We start from the raw sequence: 15,568 nt of genomic DNA, 5'->3' as shown, positions 1-15,568 counted from the left end.
ATGGAAAATGTAAATATATTGTTGTTTTCAATGCGCACAAGTTTGGGTTCTTAGAATTTCTGAGGCCTGAAGAAAATCAATATTTTTGTGATAATAAGATCGTCATTTTTGGATTTCTAATATCTTCAGGGTATTTTTAGACGACTGAAAAGAAATTTCGCCACCGCGAAGGCATTGGTTATCAATAAAGTTTATAGAGCGATCTTTAAAATCTGACTTCTACGTAGAGTCCTCGCATAAGTTCTTGAAAATGAATTTCCGTCGGGTGGAAGGTAAAATTATCGATGCACTTCGCGTGAGTTTTCCGTGCAGTTATCTAACGCCGCTCGACAAATATCTTTTGGTGGATCTTGAGAATTCAGTTGAAATGAAATATCGCGTGTCATTGATTATAGATTGTCCTAAAGGGAGGAGATAGATAGCCCAAACCAATACTCGAATTCTGGCAACTATTTTTTAAATCTCTTTTAATGCTAATTTGAAATTTAGGGCTGTGTATTCTTGAAAGCTTTCATCTTTTATTATATAAATAACAAAACTTACATGTTGAGTGAAGGCAAATATGAAGGAAAAAAATGATAAAAGGAAATTATTAAGAGTGAGTCGAATGCACATGTCTTTTAGGAAGCACTTCAGAGTATGACTGACTGTGACATGTGATAAGTTAAGCGAAATCCGTTGTAAACTCTGCTACGATGGAATGCTCAATTCGAAAAATATGTCAAAGTGCAGAATCGAGAAAGCATTGGGAAAAAAAGACGCTTGGAAGCGTACGAAAGCGTCCCCTTATTATTTCCAGTGTTATAAATCAAATTCCTTACTTATAGAGAAAGCTTTGAACTACGCAAATTTCTGAACTTTATTTTTTTAAATATCATGATAAAATTCCACTTCAGAAGTCCAAATATGAGGCCCGTGTAGAAAATTATCTGGGCAGACTTGCGTGCAGTTAGGGAATTGTCTAGCTAGACTATCTCATCTAGACGTTATTTTTGGGCCCTAACCGGATGCTGGCCAGCCCGCATTGACTAAGAAATTTTCGAAGTATCAAACCCAAATATCCTTTTGCACATCATCAAAAATAACCAAGCTTTTTAAGATAACCAAAGATGAAAAATAAATAATGAAACAAAAAAAATTTGTCTCATTATATAGTCAATTTTTTCGGGCCCTAAGCAGGTGCTGACTAGCCTATCAGGACTAATAATTTTTATGAGTTTTGAATCCAAATATATTTGCACATTTCCCAAAATATCCAAGGTGCTTAAAAACGTAAAAAAAATTAATATTGTACATTAAAAACAAAGGATTTTTTCTCATCATCAAAACAATCTTTGAAATCATTTTTAACGTCAACCATCCAAAATTGTATGCGTAAATTTTAATAACATAAATCCTTCTTTAACACAAAAGGTTGAAGTTGATGCGTTAAATATCGTGAGAAAAACAAATAAATCAGTTTGAAAATTTCTAAATTTTAAAGAATTTGTATCGACCTTTTGGTCGTAATTCCAGACCCTATAAACTGAATTTCTTATCGCAGGGTGTTATTTAGTTGATGTAATTTTATAGGGTGTTTATAGCTATACCTGTACAAGATTTTAAATTGTTAATAATTTTTTACGTTTTTAATTTTTAGTTTATACGTCAGACTTTTTCAAATAATTGGAGTATATCAACATAATAGGAACTGATCGACCAATTCAGAAACACTCTTCGAACAAATGAAGCACATTTTTAACAGGTCTGTATGACCGAATAAAACTATGATATATAGCGATTTGCCAATTTTATTAAAGTTGTATAAGAAAAACCAATTTTCCGTTTTGTATATGCGCCAATATTTTAATAATGAAATTGATTCTTTATGATAAAATAAATCTATTGATCTACGTGAAACCTTACATAACTGATAAACAATGAATAATTATAAAACATAACAATTAATAATAGAACAATCATGAAGAATGAATAATAATGAAACGTAGGCGAAATCTCCTTATCTATCTCCTGAAACTCATGTTATAGTCTAAATTCTTTTTTATCTCCACAGACCCCCTTTACAATTTAAAATGCCCTTTTGCATCCCAGGATAAAAAAAGTCTAAGGGCCGTAAGATTCATTTCAGAATGCAAAATCTCTTTTTTCATAATAAATACGAAATACAATAACCGTTTCTCAATTTTTTATTTCGTTGTAGCGGAGCATCAAATGTAAATATTTATTCATTAAAAATTGCATCAGTCTAAAATTCAGGATGGACACGAACAATCAACGATGTCAGTACATATCGGTAATAGGAATCTAGTATTAAAATTCCCTCTGCTTTCATACTATCTTCATATTTCAGTGTTTTTGAATCGGACAGAGAGAAAGCTTTTATGAATTGAATTTCAAATTGTGGAATAATGATATTTACATAAACTATTGCTATAAGGACTTATATTTCGAATAATGGCCTTCAAGCCTAAAATGTGCCCTATGTGCCAGGCTCTTCTCCTCAATGGCTCTTCTCTTGGCTTTTCAAGAAGTCAGCCTCGAGCGGGGTCAACCAGTAATCGACTCAGCACACTTGTCTCCTCTCTCCTCTCAAGCTATGTATCACAGCCGCCCACGCCTCAATGCTTTGGCATTTCACCCACATTATAAATTTATGCTTAATGTTGGACTTGCAGCATTCTAACTACTATTTAATTTCACCTAGCAGGCTGTTTTAAAAATATTTTACTCTTATTTTACGGGGGGGGGGGGGGCTAAACCCTTCAGAATTTTGTTTAGACTCATACTGCTTCCACTATAGGTAATTACCAAATTTATAATATGGTAAAATAATAAGATACACTTTTCATCGATTCTCGATAAAACGACTAAAAAACAATTCATTTATTGTTTAGCTTACCTTTTTTTATTTTCCTTCTGCCAACATTTCTTGTCAATTTTGTATTTTCATTTTTTTATTGACTATTGACTATTAAATTCAATCCTGACTATTTGAATATTAAATTGACTATTAAATTTATCTAGATCAATCAAAAATATTCGTGTTTACCCATTTTTACATTCTCATCCTAAGACGTATTGAGACCCGCTGAGTCAGAAAAAATAGTTTTTACGTCGGAGTCTGTCGTCGTTGTTGTCGTTGTTGTCGTTGTAGCCTGTAAACACGGTAACATTTCAAGGAATTATTCAATTGGATTCCCCTTTGGCACATTTTATAAAAAATAACCATTATAACTCAACGGACTGTACTGATAATGTTAAATCAGACTAATTTTCTCATCAAATTCTCATCGAGTTCGAATCTCCACACCTTCTACAGTACTGCCTGGTAGGGTACCTTACCACTAGAAACCCCTTTGAGGTGGAGGGGCGAGAGGAATGCTACAACCAAAGCTCGGGTCGGATCCAATCCCCACCGTACCAGTAAGGGGTTAAAATCCAAAAAACCAAATGAAAAATAACATTTGAAGCTAAACAAAGCTTGATATGGGAAAAATTCAAGAAAAAAAAACGTTACTTTTTTAAGGCCCTACAAGATTGTCTAAAGAATGTTTTAAATTTTTCTAACAAAAAATCGAAAATTCAAATTATTATCTCAAAAAAACTAATGAAAATGCAATAACTCTATTTTGTGGAAAACAAAACAAGATAAAAAAAGAGATAAATTAACAAAAATTTTGCCCCTAAAAAATAATATAAAATTTTTGAGGAATTACTTTTTTGTAGGATAAGTAGTTTATTTTTTTTTTATTTTTGAAAAGCAAGATTGAAAATAAAAAAATTATATTTGAGTACAACGATACAAGCTGAGAGAATAAGTTAGAAAAAACTTATTCAATCAAAAAAGATTCACAAATTTTTACGAACATTTTGTTCATATGAAGCGTAGTTTTTTTTTTAATCGTAAAAAACAATATTAAAAATAATTTTTAAAATTATAAAAACAAGGTAATAAGAATACGAATGTTTCAATTTCCATGCATACTATGAATTGTAATGATATAAATTTATTAAAATATTACATGTTTCAGCGCAGCTAAGTATAAAATTTAACGCAAAATACGAAACAAATATTACAGTAATCATGACAAAATACAATTTTTACTTTATTTTGCAAAATGTAAATACCCAATAACAGGCAGAGGTACATCAAAAGTGACGACAATGTGTTCGCTAAAGCCGAAAGAGCTTTAACAAAAGAAAGTTTACAATCGCAAAATTACAGTTGTCGATTCGATGATCTTTAATTTTGAAAGGTCTGTGCACGAATATATTTTATATTATTTTTATAATATTTATATTTTGAAACTAAAATAATGAGTGATGTTTTTAAAAAAATTGCATAAGGAATCAAGATTTTTTAGGGATGTCACAGCACTGACTTATATTCACTTCGGAAGTAATAAAGGTTGAAAAAAAATATTTTCGCATAATAGCGATTCTTTTCTTATTTATATTAAATTTGGTAACAATTTTTATCTGATGAGTTATAACATTTCCAGGTGCGAATCTCATGAGGAAGAATATTTGGCACATATATTTGATGCATGAATAATATAAGAAAAAAATAAAAGTGTATATGAGTCTCGTTTTATGCGCGAATTCGAGTGAGAGACTTTTTGCGAGGAACAATAAACGAGATGGCACACAAAGGAATCTGAAGAGCGAAAGAGCTTCGAAGCGAGATATGCACATTGCACATTGCACAATACACAAGGACCAAAAGAAACAGATGAGCTGAGAGCTACGCCATTTAACGTCCCAAAAGGAAACTGTTTTCTCTTCACTATCGATGCAAACTTTCGACCTGATTTCCAGGCTCCCTTTTCATATAATTTTATCTCGAGTTGAAATCGGCACGGGAATCGAAGGCATACGAATCAGCGATGCAACGAATCGAAACAATGCAATAACCTATTTCAACTTGACCTGCCTGCAGCTATAGACACGAAAATATAAGACAAATATAATTTGATGAAGTATCCTGGGTTTGTGTGAAACATTGATTAAATAAAATATTTAACTTTCTTGTTAATTAAAAATCATAGTTCTTATAACTACAATTGATGGGATATATTTTCTCTATGCATGATCTTAAACGAATACTTTAAAAATATTCATTTAAGATAATGCAGAGAAAAAAAACTAACTTTCAAAAATAATCGATTACGATGGAATTCGCTTTGTAAGAGGTTGTGTAAAATGCATCTCGTTTTCTCTAAAGCTTAGTGAGCTAGGGTAGAGCATCAGCCCCGCAATCTACAACTTAGAACTAAAAAAAATATTTAAAAAATATTAATTTATGACCACAAAAATAACTAGAATCAATGATAATTACAAAGATATGGTCAACAACGTTACATCAAAAAATTATTTTTACTTGTAGCGTTGCGGACTGAATACTGCAAAATAAGAAGACCTAGAGCATAACATTTTAAAATCGGGAATTAAAAACTGCACATTTTTAAAACTTGAAAATGTTCTGAGTTAAAAATTTTAAACTTAAAGCATCCAACATTTGGAAATTTAAAAGTATTACAGTAAAATTTTTAATTTCTAGGCAGAATTTTTCACTTTCATTTTCATAATTCAAAATTCAAGAATCAAAATTGATCAATTCCAAATATGTACGTACTAGATGACATAATCTTAAATTGAGAAAATTCCAAATGGTAAAAGTATAAAATAGAATTGAGAGATAAACACGTTTTTTATATTAAAGCCCCTTAAAGTTGAATTATTTTAATTGACGGTCTGAACATACTAAAATTTAATTTGATACAAAAATTATTAAAGAAAATAGTTCTTCCCTCTGTATACAAATTTCTGTTTTAAAAATAAGAAACTCTATGTATTTGAGAAAAATACATAAGGCTAGTATTTATTGAGAAAAAAGGCAATTAAATTTCGAGGTTAGAGCTTGTGTTCAACGGTCTTGAATCGTCCAAAATTAATAATAGTTAAATTCTGAGAGGTACTAGTCTAAGTAGGGGCGTTGTCAAAATTCAAGCGTGCCAGAAAGTTATAACAGGTTCTTTTCTTTGATTCGGGAAAATTGGCTTTAAACGTTTTTCTGGTAAAATTATTTGATTTTAAATTCTTTAATCCTTTTTAATTCTGTAAACATTTTCTAACAAATATTTTTTTAATTGTTTTAAAAACCAGGAGACGTAAGAATTGAAGTTATTTAGTTAATGCCTTTAAACTGGAAGAATTTTACATTTGAAATCTTTGAAAGCAAATGATGCTAGAATAGGGTATTACAATAACAAATTACATTTTGAAATGATTGGGCAGGTTTTCCTAATACTACTTTTTTAAATTCTCGGCCAAAACATAAATCCTTCCAGCGTCTTTCTTTGCGTCATTGAAGGTTAAAATGACTTCACAGAATCTACTAAGGTGTTCACTTCACAAGGCACACTAGAACTACTTATTTAGTCATCCAAACTTGTCCATCTAGAATGAGTAACAAACAAGCCAGACTGTTTACACCTTGTTTCCTTCATCCCGGCTGCTTCGGAACTAAATACCCCGAAAGTTACTAGCGTCCAAAAGTCTGTACTGTTATTGGAATAAGAAGAAGAGCCAAGAAACTGTTACGAACAAGTTACCTAGTTGTATTAATCCAGCTAAAAGCTCTCATTCTCAGCCTTCGAATGTTAAGAGAAGGTAGCCCCTGAATGACACGATGAAAAGGAAGTGCAAGGCACGGAAAGAGGAGGAAGACATGGAATTCGATATTAAAACGAGAACCAGGAATCCGTGCGCTTAATGCTCTTTACTTAAAACTAAGTAGAGTAAGAGCCTCGTTAACGTTTCGAGCACTATCCCTCCTCTATATTGAGTCTACCTTTTTCCACTCGTTTATTCTTTATTCAGACAACGTTTGAAGGCGGAGAATAAAACCGAGTCGAATCTTGGGCATAAGTTTCTCGTTTCTACCTCGATTTTCGCGATCGAAATCTTTCGACTCTCTGATGCCTTGTTCTTTCTCATTAATTAAAGCCTCGATTGAAACGCACCTTAACAGGTTAAAACAAACTTTTCACTTTCCGCGCCCGGTGCAATAAGAAAGAATTTTTTTAATAGCTCAATTGAAAACTGAAGGACCTTGGAGGAAACGAAGCCTTACGCGAGTTTTCTTAAATCCGCCTTTCAATCTTTTCATTTCAGAAACAGTCGTTAAACTTATCTCGTTAGCTGAACCGGGGAATAATATTTAATTAAAAGAAACAATTTATGAATAGCAAGAAGCCTTAGCCTTATAGTTCTAGAAGAAGAGAAAATTAAAAAATCATTCTAATTTTTCATTAACTGACCTTCAAGTTCGACGACCTTGCCAGCCCTCTTCAGGGCCTTAACAGCCTCATCATGTGTAGCTTCTTGAAGATCTTCACCATTGACAGCAAGAATGGCATCACCAACATAAAGTTGTTCCGTTGCATCTGCTGCCATTCCCTTAAAGATTTTCGAAATCAGAATAGGCATCTTGTTTTCCTTCCCACCTTTGATCGAAATCCCGAGACCGTTATTGTCACTTTTCATAACGCGCACTACCCTTGTTTGATTAGCCACTGAATCCGGTACATCGGGATCATTCAGACTGTCAATATTGTTATTGTTTATGTTACCGTTCATCCCTGTGGGATCGTCACAACTTTCGTCAAGAGAAATGCTCAAGTAATCGTCCTCGAGAGACACGAAAACACGGTACCACTGACCACGAACTTGAGTTTCAAGAATACCCGCGCGACCCGACGTCGATGACGACGCGCCCGTAGTTGTCGTCGACGAGGAAGACGATGATGTCGCGGCTGATATCACGGATCCGAGTCCCATGACTCCCATGGCTGTTGGCTGACCACTACCACTGAGCTCCACCATTTCGATGTCTTCGCAGACTGCACGCTATAAACAAAAGAAATATTGATAAAATAAGTATCCACTTACAATATATTTATTTTAAAATAATATATCCTGAGCAGTAAGGTAGTAAAAAAATACAAAGTAGGGAATTTGTTTACGGGACTCTCCGGTTTTGTGAGGTTTCCAAAAAAAATTAACACATGTATCTTTGTCGATCGGACAATATTAACAGGTTTCGCCCATCCCATACATTTTTTTTATTAAAAATACATGGGAGATATTCCATTTGTACAAATATTAAACTAGAAAGCATAAAACGAGTGCAAATAACTCTTTAAAAACTTCCCCGAATGTGAAGCACGCATACCATTTTTAATGATGATCCTCTATCACCTTTCAGAGTCTCAGCATTCCCTTCGTTGACTGTTTAACAAATTGTTAACATGTAACCTTTAAAACGACTTAAAAATGGTGTCCATGTGTCTGTCGTACTTTTCTCCAAGCAAAACAAAAAGTTTGGCACAGCTAAAAGACATAAGCGTCGAAGTTTGATATTCCAGAAAGGTATTAGGGGTATTAGGGTAAGGCACTGAAAAAGGGCAAAATACTAAATTTTTGAATTCCAAAAAGGCATAATCACCAACATTTTGCAAAGCAAAAGGCCCAGTAAAGAGATTTGAACGACTTTATTATCGACTTAATAGGCTAGTACACCCTTTCTTAGGAGCTTATGATACCTGCTTTGACTAATTTTTGTTGTAGTGTCTATATCTCCGAGGAAGAGGAACAAATGTGCACGGAAAAACTGTGCACGAGCCCATATGTGCACGTCGGTAGTCACTGGTACAACTATGCACGTTGTAGACAGCTAGAAGTATCCGATCTGTTCACATGCACATTTGTGCTAGTAGACAAAAACACGGACAGTTGTACCACCCAGTGCAGAAATATTAGTGGAGCGCCGATCGGGAGAAATGTGGCCCTAATAGGGTAATCTGTCTAGCGCCAGACCGTTTATGAAACGCCCTATCTGACAGAGCCCAGGTCTGGGCGTCCAAAATAGGGGCCCGATCCGGCCAGGATATGGTCCCTTTCATTATTTATTTTTATTTAGTAAAATCTTACAAGTTTTTTAAATAATATTTGTTTCAGACTTTGTGTTTTACATAACTTCAATTTTTTAATATTCTACATTTTTGAACTGTTAGTATTCCTCGAATTTATCGTTAAGACTTTGCATTTCGGAAAAAAACTATTACGTTTTAAAAAACAATGTTCAAATACAGAGCTATTACACACACACACATTCATAAAAAAAGTTCAATTATACATTTTTTTAAATCTTTCTAATATTCTTTTGGAATGTCTTGTGTTTGACTAACGCACATGTGGCACGTGGAAAGAGATTTTAAAAGTAACGTTTTATTCGAGAAAATATTAAAAGCATTTAATCTATAATGTTACGAACCCGGAAATTCATTTGTTTTGTATAAAGTAATGTTTTCAAGAAATGTAAAACTGATTAAAAAATTTGATTAAACTGTGAAGTACGCTTTTGTTTGTTCACGCCTGAGCGACCGCCGCTGACCCCGCGCAGCTCCTTTTACTCCTACTTGCGGCGCGGCGTCAGTTCTCGGAAGAACTATATCAGGGGGCCCTATCTCAGAGTTTCACTATATCTGATCATTTTGTCACTATAAGGTGGACCTCTCTACCAGATTTTAAATGGAATGAGTCTAATATATTTAACGGGCCTTCGAAATGATCAGTTGTGGATTTAACTTGGGGGCATTGGGCATTTGCCCACTGGACCCTCTAACTTTGAACATGAGAAATTTACCTTCAGGGGCGACTGGTATCGAAGCACATTCCTCTAGGGGCCTCTAGGACGCTTTTGCTCACTGGGCCCTTTTTCTTAAATCTACAATAAAAATAAATAATAATAAGGATTAATAAACCTTTTTACAATTCGAAATCCTTATTTCCATCCCATTATTATACTCGTTTTGTAATCCACAGCCACCTTTTCCAACTCCTCAGACTTCTTTTACAATTGAAAGATCCCTCTTCAAAACCCTGACTTAATACATTTTTTAAAGAATTTTTTATCTGGGAATTGTCTGTAACATGAAAAACATTGTAAGATCTTGGAAATTGATAAGGATAATAAAATAAAAAATAAAATTGTAAAATAGTTGTTAATTGAGCGATTTTGTCTTCAGAGTCCAAAACAAAGTAATTCGATTAGTTAATAATTACTCCAAAATAAATTTTTTCGTGTTCGCTAACAAAAAATGATAAAAAATTTTAAACAACTTAAATAATATAACTTTTAATACCTATATAAATTGTATGATATTGTATTATAGAAAATAGATCAGTTCGATTCTTGTCAAAGTTTTACTTCTCTTTAACTTTACTTATACCTAAATAAAGTTCATGTCGTGATGAGGATATCGATAATTTACGATGAAATGTGAAGAATCATTATTGGCATAAATAAAAGATTATCCATTAAAAATTATCTGTAAAAAACTACAAAAAAGTAATCATTACGAACAAAATACCGAAAAATACCTGTTCCTTCTTTAAAATACAATAGATTATAATTTTCATATTGTTGTACTTTATTGTAATTTATCATCAAAATACATTTACACCAGGTAGGGTGGTTTTTGGAACATTTTGGGAGGGAACAGGAGAGAGGCACATACAAAGCAATACAATACAGCACATTCGAGGAAGAGATTTTAAGAGGTGTCTATAATTTGCACTCGTTTCGGTGAAAATTACGTCTACATTTTCATAATTGAAAAAAATGGTATTGTCCAAATGATAAAAGTATGTACATGTTTATTTTTTCGAGGACCTTCAAAAATGTTGACCAATTTCTCTTCAAAACTAAACCAACTAAAATTCTAGTGAAAAGGGGCCGTACAAAAAAACGTAACGCTTGATGATGAGGGGGGTAGGGGGCACCACTACTGTTATGTGCAGTTTAAAGTTGCGTACTCTCTAAATATGAATCAGTAAAAAATCCACTGATTGAAATAGTAGTTAGACATTTCACTAATTAATCAATGATTTTGGACTTATTGACTAATCACTTCAGTAATACCAGAGTAAATCATGTGACGCATAACCTCTACATTTTTAAGTTAAGCGTTGTTGTTACTCTTTTACTTAAGTCGCAAGAAGAATTCCTTAATGAAATAAATCCTTTAATTCTTGGGCTGTAAGTCTTCTGAATTAACTGCGGGATAAATATACTCTAATTTGTATAGAAAGTACTTACTTAACGGGTTTGTACATAACAGTCCTATCTTGAAATTAAAGTAATATGTGAGGTTCTTCGTCTTTTAAAACCATCGAAACTTTTCGCCTTTTTTAATATTTGAACATATTTATGGGTTTTAAGTTTTTACTGTGATTCTTTAATAGTATGTACTGTTAGAAAAAAGTTCTGTTTTTTTTAATGTGCCCTAATTTCAAATCTCGAAGAATTAACTCAATTTCCAAGAGTAATGTTACAACACTCTTACATAATATCAATAAACTTTTTTAAAGGCCAATTAGTATCATAACCACGGAAACTTTCTCATCAATATGAAAATCTAATAGAAACAGCAAATCATATATGATTCTTATTGTAATAAATAGGCACTGAAATTGGTCAACCATAATTGTCATCAAATTTCTATTAAGTGAACTGTTGCATTTGACAGGAATTCACAACTATCATATATACAATATTTTCATTACTTGAACTCAGAACTTCAATAATGTGATTTCTAAATCAAAGTTTTGATTAATAGAAATGTGAGGTCTTCTGTAAGGCTCCTTATTTTCAAAACATAAGCATTTTTGTCCTTTTAAAACCCGAGTTTCTTTTGAAATAGCGAGTTCTTCTATTTTCACCATTTATCAGGCTAGAACCTTTTCTTTAGCACTTCTTTGATATTTTCGTATTTTGCGCACATTATTTGAAAAATATTCTTTTCTGAATTCTAATTTTAGTTTTATAGAGCGTCTCCACTTTAAAGAAAAACTTCTTTTCTCAAAAAATGAAATACCTAGTGCAAAAAGTTAAAGTACAAATAGTTATAAAATAAGAAATCATCTGAAACATATCCAATTATAAATATAATTAAAATTATTTCTTAAATAAATAAGTCTCTCAAAAACATTTTCGAAAAAAGTGCAACTTTACTATTACACGAGAGAAACTGATCTGACATTCGAAACGAAACATCGATTGTCCATTCTTCTTAGTCCTTATAATGTTACGCAAATAGAAGTCGGGAGACGCGTGGGTAAAATATGCAGAATGAATATGTATGTATTGATTCCGGTAAGGTTTGTGCATGCACCAGTGAGGACAAATTAATAGCATTATAACGCAGGCATCCGGATATTTGACACAAGTATGTCACTCCTTGATTTTAGAATTGCGTCACCTTTGTTGGAGATTGAAATGAAAACGAAATATGATATTCAACAGTCTCAACCAGCTCAACTTGCCATGTTCACGTCAAAATGAATGTTGGTATTCCATTAAATTCTTATGAATTCCAATCAGTTTCCTACATATAATGGAATACGTCTTTCAATCACGAAAAGCACGGAAACCTATCCAGGGCTAATTCAGTGTTTTATCTGAAATCTCCGAAAAAATTTTTTATCATTTTTTTAATTCAAAAGTTTAAATTTAAAAAAGAAAAATTCTGCCTTTTAAGTCTTAAAAGTAAAACGATTTTAGAATTATTTATTAAAAAGAATACAGATTTCAAAGCTAAAACTTTTGAAATTGGATTGGCAATGAAAAATTTTTCCGATCAAAAAATAAATCCACTCTGATGCTTCGGTATTTTCCTGGGCTTAAAAAATGTTCTCGTCCTTCGACTATTCTGTAAAAAGTAAGGATATTTTTTTCATATTTATAACTAATGAAAATTGGTTTTGAAGGTTATATAAATTTATTAGTTTTTGTAATAAAATACATTTAGACTCAATATAATATATATTCTTAACAGAGAGGATATTCTTTATATTAAAATGTCTAAAAATGATTTCAATACACCTTTGATAATGCACAACAATTAAAAACCAATAAACTAAGAGCTTTTGCGTAATAACGCTTTTTGGAAAACGCATAAGAGAATTAGAGCAAATGCATTAGAGTAAATGCAATTAGAATTCTATGTATTTGATAATATATTCTCAAAAAAGGGTCACTTTAAAAAGAAGCAAGTTTCTTGTAAAAATGTTTCATATTGGATAATTTTTATTTTAGCTTAGTTCTTTGTCTCTCAATAGAGTATTCCTTAAAATTTGCGAATTTATATTTTTTCTATTATTCAAGCAAATTTTAAAAAATTATCTTACGCAAAAAAAATCGGTCCTGACAAATTTTCGGTAAGCTACTTCAAAGAACGGGTTTCTACGTTAGAACAGCGATAAAAGGCAAACGGTGACGGCTCAAGAGTCAGAGGTCAAAAGTCAAATTCGAAGGGTGAAGCTCGTTCAGACATAAGTTAAACGCAAGAGGCCAGTGGTCAGAGATCAAAAGTAAAAGTTCAACGGAAAAAAGTGAAGGGTAAACTCTCTCATGTTGTTTTGAAGGAACAGAAAAAAATCTGCATTTTTTAAATCTTAGTACGGACAATATTTGTATCTTAGAAATATTTTGTAAAGTTATTCCATGTTAAATAAAATAACATGTTTGTGGAGAATTACCCAATTCCCATTAAGCCATTTCCCTTGCAGAGTAGGCGTGACGCACTAGGTGCGGAGGGAAGTAATGTGAGAAAGTTTATACAGATTTTTCAGATCGATCTAGAATTCTCTTGTTATTTATTTAAATAGCATGTTCATTCTGCAACACTGATCCGACCCAGGCTGCTGATCAGTCTCTCTACCGATCTACCCCCAAGTGAAGAGCCTCATAAAGTCGTCATGTAGGGTTCCCCGCTTGGGCCGATTAGAATGCAAGGTCTTTTGTTTCAGACGTCATTTACTCAACTGATAATCTTTTTATAGACTATTTGTTGCCACACTTTTCTGTCCTGGCATACATCTCTAGTTTCCTTCACGTCCTTGCATTTTTCCATACATTCTCACGTGTTTCTATCGCTTTTAATGGCTCTTCGATTTAAGGTCTTATTTACACATTCTAACCATTCTTTCCGCGACCTGCCTCTGAGCACAATACCATTTACTTTACTGTTGCGTTCTTCGTTCTCAGCAATAGTATATCGCGCAACAAGGGGTGAAAGGCGACAATTGCACGAGTATGAAGTTAGCTGCCCAAATGAAGCGAGGGCACATATCACAAGAGTGAAATTGTTGACTCACCTCGACTTGCGCATACACTTTTTCATAAAAAATGTATCGAAAATTTGATTCGAGATGCCTGAAACCTCTTTGCGTCTCATCAAAGTTGTTCTTCTTTATAAATACTTAGCCAGTAACAGATATAGATTAGAATTGCACGATTCTCGAAACGAGGTTCGATAAGATGGAAAATGACTGCAGACAACTGCAGATAAAGTAGAATGTATATACTTACGATACCGGTTACGACGTAAAGTTACTTCCGCAATCGCCTGTTTCTACTTTCTAGCCTAGGGTTGAAAACACAACTTTCGACCAGCTACGGTGGCATCGAAAGTCAAATATTCGATACAACCCGATGGGAAATTGACTACTGGCGCAGTACTGAGCCACCCCTGGCAGCGTCAGCGCAATACTTACCGCCAGTACTGGTTCAGTGCTGGAAGGACCATTGGATGATAACAATGTTCGGTACTAGACATGAAGATTAGATAGAGTCAAGCCGACGCTCCTTTAAATTTATAACAAGAAGGCCTACATAATATGTGTTCCTAGGTCATGCTAAATGATGAAGAGGAGGTACAAAATTTGAGAAAATCTTGAATTTTTTTTTAAACTTCTCACGTTCTGTCTTCTCTTCAAAACGTCAAAAATATATATATTAGGCACCGTTCGACGTGGAATTATATAAGCTTTCCAACAGTTTAGAAAAAAATGTCCTTCCTCTTTTCTTCACCGAGTTATCGTAGTTTAAAGTCAGCAGTGATTTTTAGCACTATCGGTACAGTAATTAAACTGCAATTCCCCCAGTACTGCTTCAGTACTCGTTCGCCAAGTCTTGGCTAGACGTTGGCATCGTAAATTCACACAGTACCGCGCCAGTACTGGTCCGCCAAGATTTGGCTGGACGTTGGCTGGAACACTGGCCAAAACGCCACTACCGGTACACTGCTTTTCAACGGCCAATAACTAAGACTATTCGACACTAGAAAAAATTGAGACACATATATTTTTATTGCTTAAGATCTCCTCTTTCCGACGGTGCCAATGAAATTCCTCAAAAAATTTACTTATTATCCAAAAATGCAGTTTAAACAAAAAAAAAACGTGATTTTTCGTGCCTATTTTTTTTTGTGAACCATTTTCCAAAGCTTATCGAGTCTGTAATTAACCTGGAATCTCACTAACGGGTGGAATAAATGTCTAAACTTTGAGAATCCATAGTTCAAAGATCGATTTTTCGTTTTAGTATTTTTAAAATGGCGAGAAAAAGCATTCAAATAACTCCACAGGTGACATAGATAATATTTTTTTCCGTACATTATCAGACAGAAAAACTTGATCATCTAGATTTCCAGGGCAAACT

At 33.3% G+C, this 15,568-nt stretch overlaps 1 protein-coding gene across 2 annotated transcripts in view; it reads right to left on the bottom strand.

Annotated features, from left to right (window-relative positions):
• LOC117167642 (beta-1-syntrophin) overlaps nucleotides 1-15,568 on the bottom strand; it is a 708,662-nt gene that overhangs the window by 676,626 nt on the left and 16,468 nt on the right. For both annotated transcript variants that reach the window (XM_033352718.1, XM_033352719.1), the window contains exon 2: nucleotides 7,323-7,911. In XM_033352718.1, the coding sequence (XP_033208609.1) occupies nucleotides 7,323-7,911 (589 nt within the window). The remainder of the gene's footprint in view (nucleotides 1-7,322; nucleotides 7,912-15,568) is intronic.

This window comes from Belonocnema kinseyi, chromosome 2 (assembly GCF_010883055.1).
Source record: "Belonocnema kinseyi isolate 2016_QV_RU_SX_M_011 chromosome 2, B_treatae_v1, whole genome shotgun sequence".
NCBI lineage: Eukaryota > Metazoa > Arthropoda > Insecta > Hymenoptera > Cynipidae > Belonocnema > Belonocnema kinseyi.
Note: the sequence above shows the minus strand (reverse complement) of the source record. Positions and strands in the feature narration are given on the sequence as shown.